Genomic DNA, 25,373 nt, shown 5'->3' on the forward strand with positions numbered 1-25,373 from the left:
TATATAAATTATATACAACAGTTGTTTTAAGTAAAGAAAAAGATGCAAAATAAGAATTTTATATAACTAGGTTAAAGATAATTAAGTATTTCTACAGAAAATTTAAGTTACGAATTGATATACAAACCAAGAATAAGCAAGGAACTGTAAAATAATATCGTTGCAGATATAGGGATCTTGTATTTCTTTTTCAAAATCAGTACTGTTTAGAGAGTCTACCGTGTGCGGAAGTTTTCCTTGTTGATCCCGAATAGGAGGAAACCCAACAGCCTGTAGCAAAGAGTATGTTGCTCTTGAAACAAACTTTGCTCTAAGAAATGGAGAAATTATAATTTTATTATTTAAAATGTTGGGAGTCTCAAAATTATTACTATTTTTAAAAGTTAAATCTATTTTAATAAATTCTTCAAGCTCAGTTTAGCTTTCTGCATATAAAAAGAAATATTGTATCCAGTTATTTAAAATATTCTGTATAATGTATGTATTAATACATAAATTTTCTGAATGATTTATAGCTAACTGAATTTTTATAAAAAACAATCTTAAATATTAATTAATTAAACAATAAAATCTGGCTTAAAGTATAGGCAAATTTTATGTTTTTTTACATTAAGATTATTAGTTCTAATTATTAATACTGTATAACACCATATGCAATAACCCAATTCAATTAGTATTGCCAAATGATCTACCAGATTGGGCAATATTAAGAGTAATTTAGTAACTAGATATGAAGCAATTTGGATAGAGGTGGGAGGTTAGTCTTCCATCTCATAATAATTTAAAATATTCTGGAAGAAAAGATCAGCCTGGAGCAAGACTTGAACCTGTAACGCCTAACTGTGAAGATGTGGGATTAGCAGTAATATATATGTATATACATACCATGCAAGGATAAAAGCCTAAGTCTAGCTGGGAGCCATGGAGGGCTGTGAGCACTATCCTGGTCATTCCCAGTTGGCACTGTAAATGACCAAGATAGTTTATCTAAATTAATTAATAGCTCTGGAAGAAATATCAGATGGAGGTCCAAGTAGCATAACTGGCATTATATCTGTAAGGTAAGCAAGAGTTGTAGGTTCATTTCCCACTCTGAACCAATCTTTTCTTCCAAAATATTCTAAATTTAAATTTAAAAATTAATTCATTTCTAGTTATTAAATTTATTGTGGGATCGACTAGAGGTGGGTGTTTCGACTAACTGCCTTATATCTATTTATTAAATTAGCCTTAATATAGTCTAATAAATAATCCAGTAAATCATTTTACAACAGTAATTATTAATCTTAAACACAAAATGATAGAATAAATGACTTCTTTTAGATCAAATTTCTTTAATTAATCAAAAGTTAACTTATGTATATATATATAAATCTAAATTATTTGAATATTTTCAGGATGATTGGTTATATGTAAATAACTGACTTATCTTTGGATAATTATACTTAAAAAGATTTTAAATTTGAGATTTAACTAACAAAATTATTAAAACCAAATGATTGCCATGGCTATATTACCACTACTATTAATAATTACTCAGTATCTAATTATTAATAGCAGCGGTAATATAACCTAATTTAATCCAGCAATTGTTTGGCTTTAATATAACATTAGCAGAGATGTTTACATAAGAAATTATTATTCAAAGCAAAATTTATTTTAAAAATAAAAGAACAAAATGTATTTAGTTGTGAAAAAAAACGATTAAATTTTTCAAAAATTAACAAAGTTAGATAAATAAGGAAAAAATTGGAATAATTATGTAATAACATTTTCTACCCAAGTTTCACTTCAATAAAATACAGCTGTGTATATGCATATATTCAGCTTTATTCTATACATATATTTCTTTGCATACATACCATATTTCCTCCAATAAATGTCCCCAGTGTTCATTTGCTAAATGAAAGCTCAAGCCCAGCATTTATTAGAAATCAACAGCAATTTGATACTGGCATTTATTTGGTAATATCTGGTACGACAACAGCGCACACACAATATGTTCTTTTATTTTATTATTATTTATTAATATCAGTAACATAAAACTATCTCAAATAACAGAACTTAGTAATTTCTTGGAGTAAAGTGACCTTAAAATGCTACTGACGCAGAATGAAGCTTAAGAGGAATTGGGCACAAAATGGGAATCCCTAACTGATGCTTATTAGACATCAGTTTTTTTTGGCAGTTTTTTACTCAGACCCTGGCACTTACAGGAAGCCTACAGTATTAGAGACTTGATGTTTACTGGAAGAAACACAGTATGTGTATGTGTATATGTATTTATTAAGGCATTGTTTTGAGATCTGTATAAATAATAAAAACCCAATTATTTTACAGGCAAAATTTTTATTTCTACATATTAAATTATTAATTTCTGAAATTTATCGTTAGTAAAACAGTTTATAATGTATTTTATATATTTATTATAGAATATTAAGAAAAAGTTAAAAGATTATACCCAGAAGATTGTTGTTTGATAACTGGTATGACAGGAAGCTGAAAACCATTTATAATAGTTACTTCAGTGAGTTCTGTTTCCTTTGGAATATAACAAATATTAATTTCAGTATAGAGAATTTTAGATATTTTTATCATAAGCTTACAAATTTTAAAAATTACATTATTGAAAAATTAATTAGACAAAAAGAAAAGGAATAAATAAATAAATATATTAATAAAATATAGCATTAGTATGAAAAAGGAAATAATTAATAAATTAAAAGTGTTAAAATTCAGTAAAATCCTATTTTTTGAATTTAAAACAAATTGTGTGTGCATGGGTTTTGTTTTTGTAATGAATTATAAAAGCACAAGATTTATTCAAAAATGTAATCTGATGGGATTCGGAAAAATACGTTCAAAGAGGATGCAATCAAAGAGTTTGGAAGAACTGCACTTTGGAGAACATTCCTTTTTGGAATGAGTGTGGAGACTTCCCTTTCAAGTGTTTTTGGTCCAGTATGGCTTAAAAATATATCTATATACTATGTTTGTTTAATGAGAAATTATACATTAATTGATACAATAAACTGTTATTTAGTTGTTTTTTATACAATAACTTGTATAAATTTGAAAAGAACTTGTTGGTGTTCTTTCAGAACCTGGAAGACAGAGTTAACTGAAAGAAGAGCAACTTTTACTTGACTACAAGTGAAAAAAACTGTTTTTTTTTTTTTTTTTTCAGTTCTTATTGATTTTGGATAATAAATTGATGATAATATAATTTAGTAATCTTCATAAATTAGAAATTACAATATAGTTTAGTTTTAAAAATGCTTCTATGTTCAGTAATGTGTAATAAAAATTTCACTTTTGTCATTTATTTTAAAATAAATATTGACAAATATTAATATTAAATATTATTTTAAATTTTGTTGACTTAATATTTGTCAACAAAATTATACGCTAAAAAACTTATTATTATACATTAAAATACAAAATTATTATTATAAGCTAATGAAATTAATAGCTTTTACATAATCAAAATAGTAATAAAAATGTTTCTACCTTCAGAAAAGACTGATGTTTAGGGGAATTCTCAATTACAGAACTGGCAGAATCTGTCCTATAACAACATAACTATTGTTTTTATTTAATATGCTAATATATTTAAAGGATAATTATCCAAAATTTAAATAACTTTGGATAATTATCTTTATATAGTTATCATACATAATAACTAAAAAACTTTTGAGGTTTATAATAAAAATTCATATGATACTTTGCATTAATTTAGAAAAGACTATTGATGAATAGGAAACATAGATAATTCTGCAGTATACAATAGTACGACAGAAAACAATATGTTTATAATGATTCATTTATATCCTTTGATTAATTTTCTTACATATCTGATAGAGTTTTGAACCATATGAATTTTCTATAGTTACTTTCAATATACACAAAATGCTTTTTGTATACTTTTTACTCTATATAATCAGGGTTGTCAAGAGGAAAGAGGAGATGGAAATTTTTCCTGGGCCTGAAGCGGTTTCTTTGCCTATAAATTAATGTTATTTTTTCTAAAAAAAAAAATAAATTGTTTAATACTGCTTATTATTAATACAGAAAAACTCTATATATTAATATTTCATTTGTTCAAAAAAACATGGCAAAAAGAACTGCTAAAGAACTAGAGGGGGGTCCCTAAGGAGTTAAAGTGCCACTGTACTCCAGGTCCCATACAAGCTCTCAAAGGCACTGCATATATTTTTGAATATAGTTAGCTGAACATTTAGATGAAACAGAAGATATATTTTAAATGTGAAGAATATTATTTCACTTAAGAATCTTATTCATAGATATTTTTACACACTTCATCAAATTTATAAATACAAACTCAAAATTTTAAAATAAGATTCGACATTACAAATACTAATTTTAAAATGTTCTAATTCGAAATAAATTTTTTAATCAATAGGAAAACTAAGCATTGTGTATGCAAAATAGATATTTTTACCTTAATATAATTTTTTTTAAAAGTAAAAATTTTAATAAGGGAGTTTACAATAGGTGTATTGAAAAAATATACAATGATAAATGTAAAGCGTAGATGAGTACAAGGGTTAAAATGCAGATAACTTCAAAAAAATAATCATTTAAACAACTATTGTATTATTTAATTCATATATCTGAAAAGAGTAAAGAATAATGGAAATAATTCTAAAAGCTAAAACAACTAAAGGCCAAAATTCAGTAATAACAGTGTTCTCTTAGTGTCCGAGGGATAGATAAAAATTTAAATATGTATCCTTAATATATAAAAATGTTGTTTTATTGTATCAAATTTCGACAACAATGATGTATTTAAAGTGTAAGTTCAGCTTTAAAAAATTTCAATGTAAATAAAATGAAATTGTCATGTATTGACAGTTACCATATGAAATCTTATTTCAAAAGCATAACAGTATGCATAAATTCAAATTCTTTACTGATATCTTTCACTTTTTCCAAGATTATTTAAATTAGCCATGAAAAGCATTATTATAAAATATGAAAAAATAATAAAATACATACAGTAAATGATACAGTTATTGGCCAATTAAGAATATTTTAATTTAAAAAATTCTATGGTATAACAAAAGGATTAAATTGGGAAATGTTATACTTATAATTTATTTTTTATAGTCTTTCTATGCCAACATCTCGAAATTACAAATGTCAAATGTTTAATAAAAAATGTGCTTTGTTTACAAAAATGCAAAACTGTATATTTATTGGCCACATAAACAACAGAAAAACCTTCAGGACGTTTTCTTATCTACTAACAGAAGAAACTTGTATTAATATTACCATGCAATAGTTCCAGAATAGTTTTATAAAACTATTAAAGAGGTTTAAAATTCAAAAGAGTCAATTACTGTACCATTTATTGTACATAAATGCTAATTTATAAATAATACTCTTAACGAAAACTGACAGACCAAGATAACTAAATTTTCTTTACATTTCTTATATTCTTTTGCTTATTATTTAAAGTGATCATTTGATATTAATAAGTGATGACTTTCTTTTTATAACTTACTGGTTTTGTTCAGGTTCATTAAAACTTTTACTTGGAGAAACCAATTTTTCTTGATTACTTTCTTCATTCTTTAATGGAATCAATCCTTTCTAGAAAGAGAAATTTGTGGATTAATAAATATATAAAAAAATTTTTATAAAATTTAAATTTTATAAAATACCTTCTTCCCTATAAGAGTAGAACAGTTGAATGACATTTGTATGTTTTTAGTTCTGTATAATAATTTTTCTTCAATGTTTTCAGCTGGCCCAAAATTAAGATTCAAAGATATATCTGTTGAAACTTTTTCAACAAAAGGATACCATTTACACCAATTTAATAATACTGGAAATGTACTTGTCTATAAAATTAATAATATATTTATATGAAATTTTATACAATAATAAATAACAAAATACTTTGATTCATATTTGTTTGTTCTATTTTACATAATCTTATATATTTTGTATTTTTCTTCTTTATACTCATACAGACTGAATAATTGTAATTAAAGTACCCCCTATTCAATGCTATCTAGAGAAATCTTTAGCAGTGAAAATGCAGCTATGGTAACATTTCGGGCTATGCAAAAGACACTTTCATAAAATTTATACCAAAAACTTACTGCTATGATACTTTTGGCACTACAAGAGCAATACATTTTATTTGTACAAGATATTCATGCTATACAGAAATTCAGTAACACAGGGAATACTGCTTAATGTGGTCCTCAGTCTGAAAGTGTCAAACCTGGAGGTAATGAACAATACGGTCAGCCTTATAAAAATTTTGCCTGTAAAATAATTGGGTTTTTCTTATTCATACAGATCTCAAAACAGTGTGATACTGTGTTTCAAGTCTCCAAGTTTGTAACAAGACCTCAAATAAATCACATTTTTTAAGAGCCTCCACAACCAAAAATCATGGATTAAGATCCAGAGTTGTTGGTGGGCAGATAATAAAAGACACATGATTAATCACTCTGTTATCAGTGAAGTGTTATTGAAGTTCAAGTTAATAAGAATAATGTTTAGCATCTGTGAACCACTTTTATATCCAAAACATAGCTGCAATATATTATTAAGCAAATAAAACTATTTTTTTGTTGCTTGCAGTACTAGAAGTGCTATAGTAATGAGTTTTAATATTAATGTGTTTTACAGAAATATTATCCACATATTTGGTTGCATTTTGACTACTACATGTCTTTAGACAGCATTAAATAAGAAACTAACTATGATCACCAAGTATGCAGGATTTATTCTATTTTAATCAATCCACTGAAATAACTCAAAATATGCAGCCTACAAAAAGAATCTTTTAATCAAAAATACTATAGTTTAAGTGGGCCACAAGATAGAACTACTAGTTTCATCATAGATGGTGCTATGATCAGTAAAAATGGGTCAACTTTATTTTCTTAAGTGGAAATTCCTATTTTTTATTGTACATTATTCTATATCAAAACAAACAAACTTTTATATAAAACATTTTTTTTTTAAAGATATAAGTTATGAGTATTTGAAGTTTTATGCACATGCCACACAGTGCACATGTGAATCTATGGATATCTGTAAAATTCATGAAAAAAATCCAAAAACAAGTTGCTTAACTTTCTCGGCAACATTTAAAACTGTGGGGCATCATCTATTATAAACAGTTTTTAATAACAAAATATTGTATTTGACAAGATGATATCTCGTCTCTAAAATCACACTGCTGTCAATGGCTGCACACCTTAGAGATATGAAGGAATACATGTCAGGAGTTGCAATTTGGCACAGAGTATTCGGTGCCCAAATCATGCACCCATAAAATAAACCAGACTTGTAGGTAGTCAGGGGACTGAGAACAAGGACAAAAAAAAATACAAAATGCTGAAACTGTTTCTACAAGCAGTGCAAGTGCAAGATTTGTGCATGCATTGCTTGTGCTCTCCAAGACATAGTCTCATCCCAAGAATGGCTTTGCTGTTTTACTTGTTTCAACCATTATAAAATGACAAAAAGCTTAATTTTGAGGGTAAGGACAGGCTTCATAAAAATTGTAAATGCTAATAACAAGTAAATTAGTCATTAAGTCCGATCCTACTTGAAATATGACATATGACTCCTCTTTATCTCTCCACCCTATTGACCTTCAACCACCAAAATTTAATAGCATCAATCCCCCTAATAAACAAACCTCTCTGCAAAATTTCATAAATTTTCAACATAAAGCACAAAAGTTATTAAGCTTCAAAGAAGGTAAAAAAAAATCGTGCCTCCCCACATATACAAACATCCATACATATAGAAATAAACCCCCAAATTTTTTCCATTTCTTGACATTTCAGTCTTAAGTCCAAAAAAGTAAAAATCCTGAGGTGAGCGGTTTTTGACCAATTACCAAGCTTTCTCCTCTGTTATATATAACAGAACTGGAAAAGTAAAGAAGGAAGAAAAATGCTTAAAAAACCTTAAAAATCTATTATGGTGGAATCATTTTTTTTTCAAATAACGGAATGATACGAAAAATAGGCTGCAGCATGTTAAATCCAACAAGTTTGTGGCAAAGAAAAGACATTGATCTTGATTCAACCAAATAATTGTTTCTTAACGATTTTTTAAGCATTTTTCTTCTTTTTTTCAAGGAATTTCACACATTATCCATATGAAAACTGCACAAAACTTTAAATGTTCATAACTTATGTGCATCTTTCATAATATGTTTTAGAATAAAAGTTTATTTTTATGTAGAATAATAATATTCAATAAAAAATGGAGTTCTCATTTATGAAACTGAAGTTTATCCTATTTTTACTGAATTGTACTTCCATCTATGATGAAACTGATAGTCTTCAAGGAGGCCTCGAGATGGGGCTAAGATTTTTGGTTCAACAATTTTTTGTAGAATATACAGTGACCTCTCACTTATACACCACTCATTTAAGCCTCTGTCCGTTATGAGACATTTTTCACTGATTCTGGTTGAAGCCTTTGAGAGTTAATGCCTAAAATCTCCTGAACAACTCAGTTAAATGACTCAGTTCTACACCCCTACAAATGTTTTAGACTAATTGTCCTTTTAGAGTTGTTTAACTGAGAGGTCACTATATTTTTTGAGTTGTCAGTGGATTAATTAAAATGGAGTACCCTGTAAAAAGCAATTTATAATATTTGTGTTAAATTTATTTTAAAAATTTAGCGTAAATATAATAAATCTCTCTATTAAGTTCTACAGCTTTCTACTCTTATTAACCAAAATATGATATGTAGTACTTATTGTATCACAAAGAGAAATTTTACCTTCCTATCTTTTGGTGTTGTCACAAACGATAATACATATTCAAGAAAAAATACTAAAAATATATTAAAATCTTCCGGAATATTCAATTTTACACGATTCCTCAAAAGCAATATCATTTCATCACCGTCTCTGAATTAATAAATAATAATAATAATAATTAATCCATAGTAAATTATAAAGCTTTTAGTATATCAAATTATTAAAAATGTAAAGAAATTCTTACTTTTTAGATTTTGAAGATGATATTTTTGACAAACTAGAATTTGAATAATGTTTCATACTACCAATTACTAAATGATGAACTTCCTTTTCTTGGATATAATTCCAACTATTATGAACTCCTACCTGTAATTTAAATGTATCTTTTTATATTAAATATTTTATTTTTTATTAACGTTACTAAATTTAAATTTATTTCGTATTAAATAAATTTAATTACAATCAATCTTCTTTCGGCGACGGATATATCAGTACTCGACGACAACTCCTCCGAAGTTTTGTCTTCTTTCACTTTAGTAATTAATTCGTTTTCAAAATCAACAATCGAAGGTGAAATTTTAATAAAAATATGATCCAAGACGCATGTTGTACATTTCTGTAATTTGGGTTTTTTTAATACATCTAAATAAATTCACAATAACAACTTATTATGTTTCATTTCATTTTAAATAAAAATTTTATATATATAATAAAATATCTAAGTTAATAATTCAAAAACTCTATGATTAAAATTATAAACTGAAATTTAAAAGTAAATATAATGAAATTTTATAATTATTAACTATCAACTTAATTATCAAAAATTCCAAGATTAAAAAAAAAAAAATACGTTTTATTCAGGATAAAAATTTGTACGATCTTTCATTATATAATTATATAATTTGTGATTGAGATGAAATTCAAAAATACATTACTAATGGCGCACACTATTAAATGCCAAAAGAATCTGAACTGAAAAAATTGAGAAAGCAGCTAAAGCAAAGAGAATAAGGACAAAATAATTCACGGATGAAATGAATGTTTCATTTAAAGAATTAGCTGAATCCACGAGTTTTCGATATCGTAATTTCATTCGCACCATAGAAAAAGAAAGCAGCAATAACTTCATGATAAAGCATTTTATCAGGAATTAGAGCTGATGGTGAAGCACCAACAGGTGCTAAAATTGAGTGAATAAAAGAAAAGAATACTTTTTTCATTTATTTAATTGGTAAAGTAAATTATTTAAAATTACAGGTATACCTCAAGTTACGTCATTCTCGATTATACGTCGTTTGTCAAAAAAGTATATGGAAAAATAAAAATCAAGTTTAAGTCATTTTATTCGACTTTACATCCGTCCGCCACAAATATTGAAGTCGTAATATCACTAGAAAAGCATTAAAAGCACATAAAATCATATTAAAATATGTACATTTACAGTAAATGTTAATATAATCATCATAAATCCTAGAGAACGAAACATGAAAGCATCTGTGTTTCTGTGTTGTTGTCTTATTTAGCGGTCTTTAAGTGCTCGTTATTGGCGTTTTCCACTGTAGTTTCGACTTATGTCGTAACTACACAAGTAAATTCGACTTACATTGCCTCTCCTGGAACCAATTACCGACGTAAGGCGAGGTATACCTGTATATGAAAGTCAATCAAACTTTATCTTTCCTGGAAGTAGGAAAAATGTAGTAGTATGGTTTGTAGAATCAGGACTGACTAACTTTTCAATTCACATATTGGTTTTAACTGGAGAGTAAAAATGCCAGGCACAATAAATGTGTAATTTATATTTAGATATATGCATTAACTATCTCATATGAACTATCTCATCATTATTGGGAAAACGAAGAGGTTTTGAGCAGAACCACGGTGTCATCCAAAATGAAGTCAGAAGAAATGGAGATTCCAGCATAATACACAGTATACATAATTGGCAATCTCTTTAATGTTCATGTTGGGAGATATTGAAAGTCTGACTAAATCTTATGAGGGTATTATCATAGTGGAGGATGCCAGTCAGATCAAAAACTTACATTCGTACAGGTGTACAGTTAAATCTAGCTCAATCTGTAGATTTAACAGGAGGCAGCATCAACAAAGGACACAAAACCTAAAAAGAAATTATTCTGCTATATATCTTTTGCACTTTGGCATTGAAAAAAGTCTTGGTAGATCATTAATCAAAAGGAATCTTTAATTGTGCCAATGCACCAGACAGACTTGACTTCAGTCATAATACTTACGTTATTTTTCTACAGGTATAATCTTGAGTATCAAAGTTTATCTTTATCCAGATGGAACAACTTTTAACATTTTACCTCCTGGTAAAACTTCTGGCTGTAACCAAATTTTTGCAGATGCTGGGGTATCATAATATGAATTAGATGACTAATATGAACACTGTGCTGCGAAATGAAATCCAACGTATGCAATTACACAACTGTTTTGTGATAGTAGCTAGTCTAACCCTTCAATGTTGGTACCCTCTTACTTGGATAAAATTTTAAAATTCAAGTGCTCCATAAATCAATTAAATTCATTATTTCACATGTAAATGTCCTTCAAAATAATTTGTTACAAGTAGTGATGTCATTCCAATGCTTGACACTGTAATGACATTCTTCTTAGGAAGGACTGTTTTTGAATTACAACTATTGTACAAATGGCTGAAAGAATTCGAGAAAAGGCAAAGAGAACAACAAAACAATCAACTGCAAAGAATTGGGGGATACAGCCAAGAAGAAAATCAAAGAAGTCAAAAGCAAAAAAATACAAATTTTACTTAATGATTTTAAACAAAATAATGCATAAATTAGAAAGTTAGAAATGGGTTCTCTTCTCTATCCATTTACCAAATTTCAATATATTATAAGAGGGTGGTTTGGAAAGTTCTCAAAATCAGACATAATAAAACAAAATCTGGTTGAATTGTTTTTAGTTTTCAATATAATCTCTTGGAGTAATGTACTAATTCTAGGGGTTCCAATGCTTTCACTCCAGAAAAAAAAGCCAATTCTTCAAGTTCTGCTGAACAGCTGTTCACTACAGCAATAGCTTCATTGGTGTGAAATTTCTTGCCTGCCAGCATTTTCTTCAAGTTTGGAAAGAATATGAAAATACTGTGAGTGATCGGTTAACAAACAAATTGGATAATGAACACTTTCACAAAAGATTTTTATATTCGGATAACGAACACCTCACAAAACAAACACAAAAAGAAACAATGTAAAATAATGAATGCCGACTGGTTTTCCTTTGTCTTCAGGCAACAAGTTGAAACTTTTCGAAGTGCAGGAGACATCAACATCAACACTCAATTCGATATATACTGATCAGATAGTATTCCTTCAAACTTTGAAACTCTCCCTTGTAATTCCAGCCTTTTATTTTTCTGACAGAAACAATTCTTTTATAGTATTTGCAAGACTGTCAGGTGGGCACTCGTTAAGTTTTGCGTTGATTTTTATTTTCGAAAGGTGAGAGTTTAATAGCAAAGGTATATAGTGGGCAGAAAATGTCTGATGTTGCTGGGCAGTACGGCTTGAACAGGTCTACAGTAGGCTGCAGTTCAATCTTATCTAAGAAAGTTACTGTATAATCAAGAAGACTCAAACAACTTAAGGAGTAACAAAAATCACATCTGAGAAATAAAGAACATTGAAGAGCTCATAATGGAACCTGAAACTGATCTGATGACAGAAGAACGCCAAGAACTCTTGAATGAAGAACATCAAGAAACTCGGCAAGATATATTTTCTTCTGAAAAAAAAGGATTAATGCCGATATCTGCTATTAAACATCTTTTGAAGAAGTGGGAGGATGTCAGAACAACAGTCTTAGAATGGCATCCAAACCAGGTTGAGGTTAGTAGGCTTGAGAATCTCTACAATTACAATGCTATTAATTACTTCTGAAAAATCCTGAAGAAGAGAGAAAAGCAATCGACATTAGACAGATTCTTTAACCCCCACAAACAAAAAAAACATGACTAATAAAAATGCAAGACTGTATATATATGTATTTTTATTATTACATATAAATAAACATTGTAAGAAAGTATATATTTTTTATTTTTTGGAGTCTCCAGAACGAATTAATCAAATTTCCATAAAAACCTATGGTAAATCGATAATTGGTTAACGAACAATTCAAATAGCGAACAAAGTCTTGGAACGAATTATGTTTGTTAACCAATCAATCACTGTACTGATGAGCCAAGTCAGAGTATGGAAAATGAGGAAGATCTGGAAGTGAGGGTCAGCAAGTTTTTGCTGGTGAGGTGGGTGGAATGCACTAGTGCATTGTCGTGATGGAAAAGGATTTTTCTTCTTCATATGGGACCTTTTCTCTGCAATAGAAGTCTTCAATTTGTCTACTAAGTCACAATAATAAGTGGTAGTGATGGTCTTATTCTTTTCCAAGTAGTCAACGAGTATCCTTGGCATCCCAAAAAAATGGGAGCCATGATTTCTCTCCACTGAGGGAACCACTTTTGCCTTCTTCAGTTGGTAAAGACATTTCCATTGTTTAGTCTTGAGTATAGTAGTGGATCCATGTCTCATCTGTGATCACATACCAATACAAAAAATCCCATAAATTCCTCTGGTAGATGTTCAAATGATTCTTGGAAGTTGCTGCCTGCATACATTTTTGTTCAATCATGAACAAACAAAGAACTCACCTTGCAGAGAGCTTAGTCAGGTCTAGTTCTTGGGTTAGGATTTTGTACACTCATCAGCAGAAATGCTCATGACCTCAGCAATCTCCTACATCAAGGATGACAAAACTTTTTGAGCCCAGATACCATATAGTAAGCATACTTAACTTTAAAGATGATTATGCATGCCAAAGTTTTAGACTTTAATTTCTTTAATTATATTTATTCAAACAAATATGCTTTAATTAGAATAAATGTAAAAAAGATGATGGAAGAAAAGAATCAGGTAATAAGATGATTGAAAAAGGCAAATTGTACAGTAATTGTACAGGATAAATTGAAATTGTACAGTATATTATGTGCCAAATGATTTTTCTTACGTATCACTTTGGGCATGCGTGCCATAGGTTCGCCACCTATCCTCCACTTTCAAGCGGTGGTCAGCCAGCAACATATCATGGATTTTATCTATGTTTTCCGGGGTGACAGCAGTTGTGGGTCATTAACTACAACTGTCATCTTTCACACTTTCTTAGTCTAGTTTGAAAAACGTTATAACACCATCACATACATGCAATTCCGAAAACTTTCCAAACCACTCATGTATGCATAATATTCATCATCTTCATATTCATTGTTGCAATATCATGTTCCTTTTTTTATTATTATTATTTTTTTAATGAGCTCCTTGTGTTTTTATTTATCTCTTTCCTGACAGAAAAGTTTTTCAATATGTACAGTTTATTTTTTGAAGGTAATTGTTATATGGTGTATTTTTGTAAATATTAACAAATTCTCTAATTATCTTTTCTCTATCTATCTAATCAGAGCCATAATCACAGATAAAACAATTTACCACAACAGACCAGACATCACACTCATTGACAAACACAATAAAATCACATAATTATAGACATATCCACACAATGTACTAAAACACATGCACTGAAAAAATCAGCAAGTACACAGAACTCACCCAGGAAATAAGGCATGTATGGAGGATAGATAGGGTACTTATTGTACCTGTTGTTCTCTCTCCTACAGGTATACCACACACACTACACAAAAGCCTGGGAACATTACAGTTGAATAGAAACACATACTGTACATCACTACAGAAGGCCACTATATTGAATACATGTCATATTGTTAGGAAATACCTAAATACAGACAGACACACTGACACACTTATTTAATTTTTGTCTTGTTTTGGTTACTATGCCTTGACTCTGGTCTGGCATAGTACACAGCCACTGGTGTCAACTGAGTATAACTCACTAAACTCAACACAATAATAATAAAAGAATATATTGATCATACCTTTTATTTGCAAATCATCATGAGTAGAAATAAGACCAGGTATGACATCAGAATCACATAAAAGAGTATTTTCAGGAAAAAGATGATTCACTTTTAAAAGTGCATAATGAGGATGTACTGTATATACAACTTCTGTTGATTGTAATTTGGAGGGTAATGCATGGCCTACCAAAATAAAATTATTTGTGATAACATCAATAAAGTTGAAATCATATTTGAAGATATACTTACCATCTTTTAATTCAAATGGATTTCCTATTACTAATAATACTCGAGGACTACCATGTAAAAGACTTAATCTGAAAATTTCACAGATTAAATTCTTTGTTTTATTGATTTTTTTAAATATAAGTTACTTTTGAAAAATGAAATAATAATGATAATGAAAAATTTACATTGTATGATTATATAGTTCCTATTTTATATATACAATAAAACCTCTATCTAACAGACTAATTTGGGCAAAAAGGTATACTTTAAAGCTGAAAGCATGTTACATAATGTGATATTTTGAGGGAGCAGTTAAATTAATTAGTAATAACATAATTTAACTGAGAAAAGGTCAAAGGATGACGAAGTCCTATTTCTTCCAATATCTCGACATAAAACCAATCAAATATCCCCCTAAATTGACAATTATTACTCAGGTTGTAACCTTAGTCAATATAGGTAATTAGCCATGATAACAAACTGTCAAACAAATAAAATTTATGAGGTAATTCAAACAACAATGACGGATAGAAAATATCCATAAATTGTCGATACATCCAATTCGTGACAGCCTGTATCCGCTAAACATGGACTCAGATCAAAACTTAGAACGCATTACATCATAAATGACCTCACACAAAATGCGTATAAAAAGGGTTCACACCCGATCAGCCGGGTGGACAACAGCGGACACCAGTAGTCATAGAAAGACTCATCCCGTCATAAGTATTGAAAAGCTCCCACGGCCCAACTCCCGTCTTTCCCATGAAAGCTGACGATAGCCATTATTATCTCCGGGAAGATCCAAGATTGGTCTGTGACCAACAACGGAACAGGATCCCGAGACAGAGGTATTTTAGCTAAACAGTTGTAAACTCTCTCTCTTTGATTGATTTAGACTTAAGATAGCTTAGCTGCACTCAGAATTAGTTTCTGTCATTGTATGTCAGTCAGAGGTTTATTTTATTGGAGCAGCTCTGCTTTATTCTTCTACTTGTAATCACTTTTTGTTTATATTAAATTTGTTTTGTTATTTAAATGGATGATTACTTGTGTATTGCCGACACCTTATTGACTTATCGGCCCTCACTCGATTATAGCCCTCCACCACTCGATTTATAGCCCTCCTAGCCATCCAAAGATGCAGTGACGGGACTTGCCATCCCATGCCGGTAAGCAGGGTTTAGAGTTCCTTCTCCCCCTTGGTTCTCACAATAATAAAATAGGTTTTCTGAACAAATTATAAAATATGCAATAGATATAATTCAATCTTTGTAATTTACATCATATAATACATTTAAATATTTAAAATTCAGAGAATGTAAATATAACAACAACTGAAATAGAACAAAATAACATTAATGATGAATGATCTGTATGTGTATATCTAAATTAATTATCACAGTCAACAATGCATTTACACAGTAAGCGGAATTGTGGGTTCATGTCCTCCTCTGGGCCAATCTTTTCTTTCAGAATACAGTGGAACCCCAGTTAATGAACGCCCTGGTTAATGACCAAATCAGTTAACAAACTTTTATTTTACAAAAATTTTGTCTTGGATAACAGACGAAATTCAGATAACGAACATAACAGTTTTCTGTGTTGCTGTTAGGCATGCGCAAGTTAAGCATTGCTTTTCCGAGTGTTTGTGCTAAACTTCTTTTTCAGTTTTGTGATTTATATATTTAATCAATATGGCATCCAAGAAAGAAAAAGTGATAGTGGCAATAGAAAATGACAATGTGCATTTGAGAAAAATTTTGATTAAAAGAGTAAGATAATCAATAGATTTGTAATAGATCAATAAGATAATCAATAAACTTTAGATCAATTTCTTGTTCCTTACCAAAAGAGACTTTGACTCAAAGAATCTCCTGATGAAGTGCTACCCGTTATTTTTTTTTGGAGGGGGATTCCCCTTCTAAGCATTAAACTCCGTATATCTCCACTCATCTGCCACCAACTACAACAAATGAAGGTATATACAGTGCTATTTTATTTAATAAAGTTTACATGTTTGTTGCTGTAAAGATAGATACTACATTTTCATCAAAGAAAAATCTACTGTATTTTACAAATAAAATCACAAAAATTTTGGAGGCTAGAATGGATAAATTGTATATGCATTAATTTCTATGGGAAAAATTGCTTTTGTTAACAAACGGAGTCGCGGAATGGATTAAGTTCGTTAACTGGGGTTCCACTGTATTCTAAAATTAAATTAAAAATTTATTTATTTTCTACCTATTAAATTTACCATGAGATGGCAGCCTAAATAACTGTGTAGCTAAATTACTTTAAGGCTAATTTAACAATTAGATATAAAGCACTCAAATAATCTGGCAGATCATTTGATACTAATAAAAGTAAACTTTGTTTTCATTCATTTAAGAGTTTAAAAAAAAAATCAAACTAGTATAACAGTCTGATTTTACTGCACTACTGGATGTTGTATTACTGAAATATTAGTATTATTGTAATATTGAATAAAAATTTTTAAAATTCTTATAAAAAAAAATTTGTTTTTTATCATCAGTCAGTATTGTCTTTAATGGGTTTACTTCAATGTTTCAACAGTTTTCATTTATTATCTATATGATTAGATAACCAACTTAATTTATTTTATATTAATACAAGGAAAATGGTGTCACCAAGTGATATAATAAAACAAATAAACTCATATCTACAGATACAGAATGAATTAATCTCATTGAAAAACTTAGATAGGGTAAAATTTTATATGAAACAGTAACAAAATATGTCCTAACAGTAAAAACAGAAGCCAATAAACTTTTATCTAACTGTACTTGCTAGTCTTATGCAAATAATTAAACAATGTTTAAGATATTTGTGAACCACCGGGGAGGTAGGAGGAAGTCGCAACAGGTCGTTGACCTGCTCACTTGTCAAGATGGCTAGTTTACGATTTGCGGTCCCGAGGGTCGGGATTCTTTTTGTCGGGCAAGTGGAGGGGAGGTGAGATGGGGTCGACGATAAGGCGAAAGCGATATTCGAGTCAAGGAGGACACCTTTTAACAATCAAAACAAGATTTATTTGAATTAACAGAATGGACAAATACAGACGTTGACTTCGACTAATTTCCCTAATTTGCGTAGGGGGGTTCGAGAGAGAGCTTACAGGTTCAGTTCATACCTTTTTGTAGGTTTCCTTGTGAATGAGTCCATTTAACAGCACACAGTAAGTTCAGAAATGTTCACAAGTATTCAAGATTTGTACAATTATAAAAATTTGTGACTGAACGCATTTGACACTGGTAATTAAGGATCAGAGAGATGGCGAGTTTGTAGATTCTTCAGGACGGTCTGCAGTGGCGTTAGACCGGCTTTCAATAAGAGACTGTTCGGAGGGGAAAAGGAAGCATCTTTTATAGCTTTAAGCTGGGAAAATCGGTCAGGTGATCGATTGTTGCAGGCAATTAAGGTTATAGGTGTTCCCGGGACCAAAACAATGACAAACTCGGACTTAACTATAAACTTAAGTTGCAAGTCAATCTGTACACAGCGTGAGAACAATGGATAGTTGATAGTTATGGGAAGAGGGTCTCATATTTTCTCAGCTAAGAATTTTTTCTAGCTAATCCATTGTATAACAGAAGTGGAAATAATTAAAAATTTGGGCTATAAAAATTCCAGATCTCACATATTCATAGAATTTTTATTTTATTCCAAAGTATTACATTTATTTTGTATTAAAAAAATCAGAAAAGTTATAAATTATTTTCTAATGTTTTTCATTTTTGACCAATTAGATGGAGAGATTTTATCAATAGACAAATTCAGTCCTTAAGCTGTTTCGGAATATTAGTGCTTTGTATTTAGAAATGTTATGTAAAATTCAGAATTATATAAAGTTCTATAAAAAGAAATCGCTATTGGAGTCCTTGAAAATTACTATCCACCTTATAAGATTCTTTCAATTTCCAAGAAATTTTGTAAATGAATAATAAATATATTATCAGACAAATTAAATTGTTTAAAACATCATATCTATTTATTTAGATGTTAACGTTAAAAAAATTTTATTGAATTTCTGTAAAGTCACTTGTCTGTATTAATTGGCATTTTAAATTGTCTGATATTATTCACTGACTTAAATTTATCACATAAGTTGAATATTTTTTCTTACTAAGTCATTTGTTTCCATTGTCATTGCTCAACTTCAATTCTGAAAGAATGGATATTTTGAATTATAAATTAAGGTCAAGAAAAGAGCATAACATTGTGAATGGAAGCGTTGTCAAAGTTCAAGAAATGACTGAAAAGTGAGTAATAAGAAATAAAATTTTTTAAATATTTTGCCAAATTCTCCACATTTCTTTAGATATTTTAAATTATTGCTATTTTATTTGAATTAACATGTCTATAATATCATATATACATAAAAGATGGTAGCTTTCTAGAGTATGCTTAACTAGAAAAAAAAGAGGAAGACAATAATGACTGGGATTATTTAGTATAAATGTGTCACAACTGCATTATCTCAGAAAAGAAAAAAGTTCATTTCTTTCATTTCATATCAGCTAGTGAAAAATTATTTTTTGTACATTACTACTATTCTAAAATTTTAAAATTAGTATTTAGTACAGTCATTCACCATTAAAAAAAGTTAATTTCACAGTCAAAAATATTATTTTCATACTTTGCAACTTTAATTCCACATTATAATAAAACTACGTATTTAACTGTATTTAGACTATTTTAGTTTTTTAATTTATACACTTAGCTTTAGAAAATAGAAAAATATAATTATAAAATTAATTTTGTCTAGCAATTTCAACAATATTCATTTTTACTTTCGTATCATTATTCAAAATATAACAAAAAATTTACCTTTTCAAAGATGTATCAGTACTTTTCTTCATAAATTGTAATGGTTGTAATATTCCCCATCCAATAGATTCTGTATATTTAGTCTCTTTCTTCTGAACTGACACCTCAATGATCAATATTAATTTTTCTTCATTTGAAGTATAGAAATAGATATTCTGATTTAAAAAAAAAAACACGCTGATTATGATAGATACATGCAAAGTTTCTAAGAAAATTTTAGATAATTCCTTACCAAATCTGAACAATAATAATTGAGAAAAATATATTTATAGTAGTTACTTTTCTTAATATTTCCACATATTCATTAACTGTAGTTAAAAAGTATTCAACATAACAAAAGCATCACATTAAAAATACTGTATATAAAATGAATTATTATAATAAAATTTCATATATTTTTGGTTTCATAAGTATACAAATATTAATTTATATTATTTATTAATATTTTGTACTTAAATTCATTCACTTATTAAAGTGATAATAAATAAAAATTTCGGCGGTTCCCAAAGCGGTTTCCAAAGTGTGCACCACAGCGCACACTTTGGGAACCGCCGAAATAAATTACGAAAAATATAAGGTTATTCAATTCGTGCAATCTTAAATTTGTATTTAGAATAGTTTAAATGTAAAATTCAAAACAGAATGTTCTGTTTTTGAAACAATTTTTTAAAATTTAGTTCAAAACTTAAAGATGGCCTATGGTAATAGGTTGAAAATGTTTGTTAAATAATTTTCTATCGGCAAACCTCAGGTGATGTAATAAGATTTTGATAATGATAAAAATAACCAAACTGACTACAAAAACAGATTCTACTCTACTAAAAATCCATAATCTGAAACTGATTAAATTGGTGTGTATCATCTATTTTTTCGACTTATAAATATTAAAGCATAAGAATATTACTAAATAAAAACTTACTTTTTCAATATTAAGTTTTCTTCTTTTGATATCACTAGTATTTATTATAGTACATGTTCTTCCAATAAACTGATTTTCTTGTATATCAAACAAAGTACCATGAACTTGACAGAATTCGACTTGGTTACTCTAAGGAAAACAAAAGATAATTAAATTGTTGGCATTTTAATTAGTATAGCTCTGACTTTGCATTTTAGTTATCATAATTTTAACCGTCCATTTGTTCTAACAGGTGCATTTCTTAAACTGATATTAAAAATAAAAATATTTAAATATTGATAAAATTAAAATTTATTTTATTTTAATATGTAAAAAACGTAATTTACAATATAATATTCACTGTACATAATGCCTATGTCAGTGGTTCCCAAACTTTTTTGATTCTTGGTGCCCTTGCTAAATCCAGGTTTTTTCAAGGCATCCTATGTCAAATTCTAACAATCAAAATTTGCAAAATAGCAAAATAGCCAACACTATTTTTAATTAAGGAGTTAGGATGTTAAGTTAAAAACAAATAAAACACATATACAAAATAAAAAAAAATGTTTTTGAACAAATTCAATTAATTATAATCAGTGGCATAGATAAGCCTGTGGATCACCACACATTTTCTCAAATCTTAGAATCAAAACAAATGTAGCCACCCTCATTTTCTTCTCCACATTGATTTTTGTGCAATACTTACTTTTTATCACAGCGACAGCCAAAAAGTCAGCTTCACACAAAAAAAGTTGCAAAAGGAATTAAAATTCTCTGAGCTTTACCACTCAGAAGAGGATATTCATCTTTTACTGGTATACGAAATTGAATTAATTTCATGCTACTAAATTTTGTATTCAACGTGTTTTTGCAAGACAACTGAATAAGATTCTTTTTCTACAGCACTAAATTCGGATGAAGAACTGGCCTTAAATGGATCTTGAATTCATGTAAATTTATCATTATTATCAGTTTGAAAATATTTCTTAAACCGGATGATACACAGTAAGCTGTGATAAATGGTTTTCAAAAAAGAATTTTATACCTCGAGAGAAATCGACTCTACTGGAGGTCAAAAACTGTTGTAACAAGGAGATACATACTTTTCCTCTGTCTTCATTTATTTTTCCTTTCCATATCTTCAATTTTTTATGAAAGCTAAAATTTTCTCAATCGACATTAAAAGGTGCATGTTGCTTCCCAGGGGAGAGATTCAGACGATGCAACTTTTCAATAATATCACATAAATGCACTAATTATACAAAAATTTGACATTCTTGGAATCTTCCTCTAAGAAAAATATAAATTTCTTGTCGCAGTTCAAACATACAAGATAAAACATTACCACAAGAAAGCCATCACAAAGTGCTGTGGTACAACGAAGATGTATGCTCTGATTCCATAGCCTCACATAGTTTTTTGAAAAATTTTTCCTTCAATAACCGATGTTTTTCTAAAGTTTACTACATTCACTACGTATTCTAAAGCCTGGTTCAGTGTAGAACTCTGATATTTTGATGCAAGTGCTTCCCTGTGAAAAACACAATGGGGCCACAGTGCATCAGAGGCTTTGATTCATATAAGTTCTTGCAATCTTCCATAACAGCCAGACATAGAACGTGCACAATCAGTACAGACGTCAATGCATTTGGTTTACTCTTAATTATTTTCGGATTGATCTCTAACAAGTCTTGAGCAGTGATACTTTTACAAAAGAGGTGGTCTTCTACAATGTTATTACTATCTATAAACCATACACAGCAAATCAAGTGAGCATCATTATTATTATCCATGGCTTCATTCAGCTGCAACCCAAATTCCTTCCCTTTTATTTTTCATTTAACTGATCATTGAAGTCCTCTGCTATGTGCTATATTCTGAGACTAATGGTGTTATTGAACAAAGGCACTTTTGAAAGCTGCTTCCCAGCAGACTCATTGATCATAATGTTCACCACATCTACAGCAGCCAGTAGAATGAGTCCTTCTGCGATGATATGCGGTTTCTTACATCTTGCTATTATATGCGCCACCTTGTAAAATGCTAGCAAAGCATTGCCTTGTATTGATTCCTGCTTATGAAAACTGCATTTTTCTTTTATTTAACTCTTAACTTTCTAGTAAAGTAGTCACATGATTTGATACAATCTCCAAAAACTAATGGAACACTGAAATCACATGAAACTGACAGCTATTTATATACAAACACAAAGTATCAAGAAAGTTCAACAAACTACTAAAACAATTAAGAAAATTATCGCAGAACACCATCTGGTAAACATTTGTAAATGCTTTTGCAAACAGTTGTCATTGAATTAATGGTTTGCACCAGGTGTGCTAGATGTAACATCTTATCACATCAAACTGAAAATAGAAGTAAAATTATGAAAATTGTATATTTTGTGGAGCCCATGAGGAAGTCATGGCTCCCTAGGCCACCATGGCACACACATTGGGAACCTCTGGCCTATGCAATGATTCTCAATGCTGATATTTAAAGGCCTTTTAAAATATTTTTCCAGTTTTTAAATTACCAGTTCCAGTTTTTAAATGTTTGTTATTATTATTTCAATCTAAGAATTTTTTCCATCTATTTACTCTGGAAAAGCTTTAACTTAATGTCAATTTACATATATAAACATCTCAAAGTCTGATTAAAGCCAAACAATTACCAGACTTAGCAAGCTACATCACCACTACTAATAATTACTTTGTATTTAATCTCAATTTAATCTCTGTGCAGTTTAGGATACCCTTAAAATGAACTTGTGTATAAGCATTTATTGCAAATACATAAATGTAATAAGGGCTATTGTAAACTTGGGTGGAGGTAAGTTCAAAAATTTTGCAGGGCCAAAAAATGCATTTACACAACTAAATTTTATTAAAAACAAATTATTATTAGAGTTATAGTGGAACATAAGAACATGAATTTAGACATTAAACTGTTCTTGTTATAATGCAGCATACACGAGGCTAATATCACAACTCAACCTTCAATAAACAGACAACCTGAAACAATATACAACAAGCTTGGTCAAACCAATCTGATGGCATGCTCCACAAGAGCAAAGCAAATCAAATATTAATTTTGTTTAAAATAAATTTTATAAATTCTTGGAATCTAGTTGTTGGATATGCACAAAATGGACTGAATGGAACATAACACTTAGGTAACAAAAGTGAAGTTATGTGCAAGCACTACGTTGTCTGAACCCAATTTCAACAAGTATTTACATATTTTGTTTGAACCATACAACCCTCTTGTTTCAAGCTATATGAATTGCAGATGAGTTTCTAGACTCAATTTGGCTTTGGCTTTTTGAGGATATCCGGAATTTTAACATAAATGTCCTCCTTTAATCACCTATTCAGATATGCAGTCTTCGCATTGGCACTACTTGAATGCTACAGCAGTGCCAAATAAGATACTCAATGCAGTTCATGATATCACAGATGTGTGTCATGGTAATCAATAACATGTCTCTGTGTAAAGCCCTGCACCATAAATCTTGCTTTGTGACAATTTAATGTACCATCTGCATTCTATTTAAGTCAAGGCTTGAGACCTAAAGCATGAGCAACATCAGCCAAATTTACTTCCTAAATACTATTGATTTGCAACGACTAGCTCATCACAAATGGCTTATAGCCATTGGTCTCAATTCTTACATAGAAATATCACCAGTCACAAACTAAACTTGAGGCACATTAAAATCCATCTTATTGACTGATAACACATCCTCATCATCGGATAACATATCATTTTCTTGTTCTTCTGGGTCATTGTTTATGTTATTGGCTCCATCATCCACTGTTGTCTTCTTCAACACTAATCTCAACAAGCATTTGCTAGGTGAACAATACAAGGCTTCCCATGATCCTTTTGGAGTCCACTGAGTTTTCATTTTGGCGAGCCCTTTACTCGATTGACACCCGTACTGTCACTGACAATCATCGTAATCATCATTGTTTGAAATCTAGTCAAATATATCACCAGGAACACAATCACCCCCCGACTCAACAAGTGTGGTTTAAACACATCCAATAATTTGTCATAACATTGGGTATTTTCTGCATCAAGTGCTCCTACAACAGATTCATTGACATACATGTTGCAAGTGATGTATGCTTTCTTTTCAATTGGATAAAACACTTTGTATGCTTTACTAACATGCACAGTTAGCTCACCAACTTTTGCAGCAGAATGCAACTTATTCATCTTTCCACCAGGATGAAAATACTTTGGAATCAAAAATGCATAGGTGTTTTACCTTTGGCTTAAGGCCAGCCACAGGGTAATTAGTATTTTCCCATTTAAATACTGTTGTCAGTATCTTATTACTCAGATATATGGCTGTCATTACAGATTCTCCCCAGTAGCAAAGTAGTAGTTTCGATGACACCAACAAAGCTCTTGCTGTGCCAAAATTTACAATAAGCTTTTTGTAGGCCACAGGACCTTTGCCCAAGATGGCAAATTTTCATAAATTTATACAATATTTTCATGCTTATTATTTTTCTTTATATTACATGGCATGAGTTGAATATTGATTAACAGAGTACAGTATGGCATAGGAAAACAAAATTTTTTTCATTTTATGTAGGGGAGTAAGGGAAATCAAATGCACACCTTGCTCCGGGTGGCAT

The 25,373-nt window shown here is 29.7% G+C and overlaps 1 protein-coding gene across 3 annotated transcripts in view; it reads right to left on the minus strand.

Annotated features, from left to right (window-relative positions):
* The window catches only part of LOC136973709 (nephrocystin-4-like), a 46,576-nt gene that overhangs the window by 19,362 nt on the left and 1,841 nt on the right, over window positions 1–25,373 (minus strand). For 2 of the 3 annotated variants that reach the window (XM_067268454.1, XM_067268452.1), the window contains exons 2-13: window positions 20,746–20,874; window positions 19,827–19,981; window positions 14,994–15,061; window positions 14,763–14,927; window positions 9,234–9,415; window positions 9,018–9,139; window positions 8,794–8,923; window positions 5,688–5,867; window positions 5,528–5,616; window positions 3,511–3,568; window positions 2,462–2,541; window positions 128–310 (exon numbers count right to left, since the gene is read on the minus strand). In XM_067268454.1, coding sequence (XP_067124555.1) covers window positions 128–310; window positions 2,462–2,541; window positions 3,511–3,568; window positions 5,528–5,616; window positions 5,688–5,867; window positions 8,794–8,923; window positions 9,018–9,139; window positions 9,234–9,415; window positions 14,763–14,927; window positions 14,994–15,061; window positions 19,827–19,981; window positions 20,746–20,874 — 1,541 coding nt within the window. The remainder of the gene's footprint in view (window positions 1–127; window positions 311–2,461; window positions 2,542–3,510; window positions 3,569–5,527; window positions 5,617–5,687; window positions 5,868–8,793; window positions 8,924–9,017; window positions 9,140–9,233; window positions 9,416–14,762; window positions 14,928–14,993; window positions 15,062–19,826; window positions 19,982–20,745; window positions 20,875–25,373) is intronic. The other variant, XM_067268453.1, reaches the window with a different exon arrangement.

This window comes from Centruroides vittatus, unplaced genomic scaffold, assembly GCF_030686945.1.
Source record: "Centruroides vittatus isolate TY-2023 unplaced genomic scaffold, ASM3068694v2 contig_3283, whole genome shotgun sequence".
NCBI classification, from domain to species: Eukaryota; Metazoa; Arthropoda; class Arachnida; order Scorpiones; family Buthidae; genus Centruroides; species Centruroides vittatus.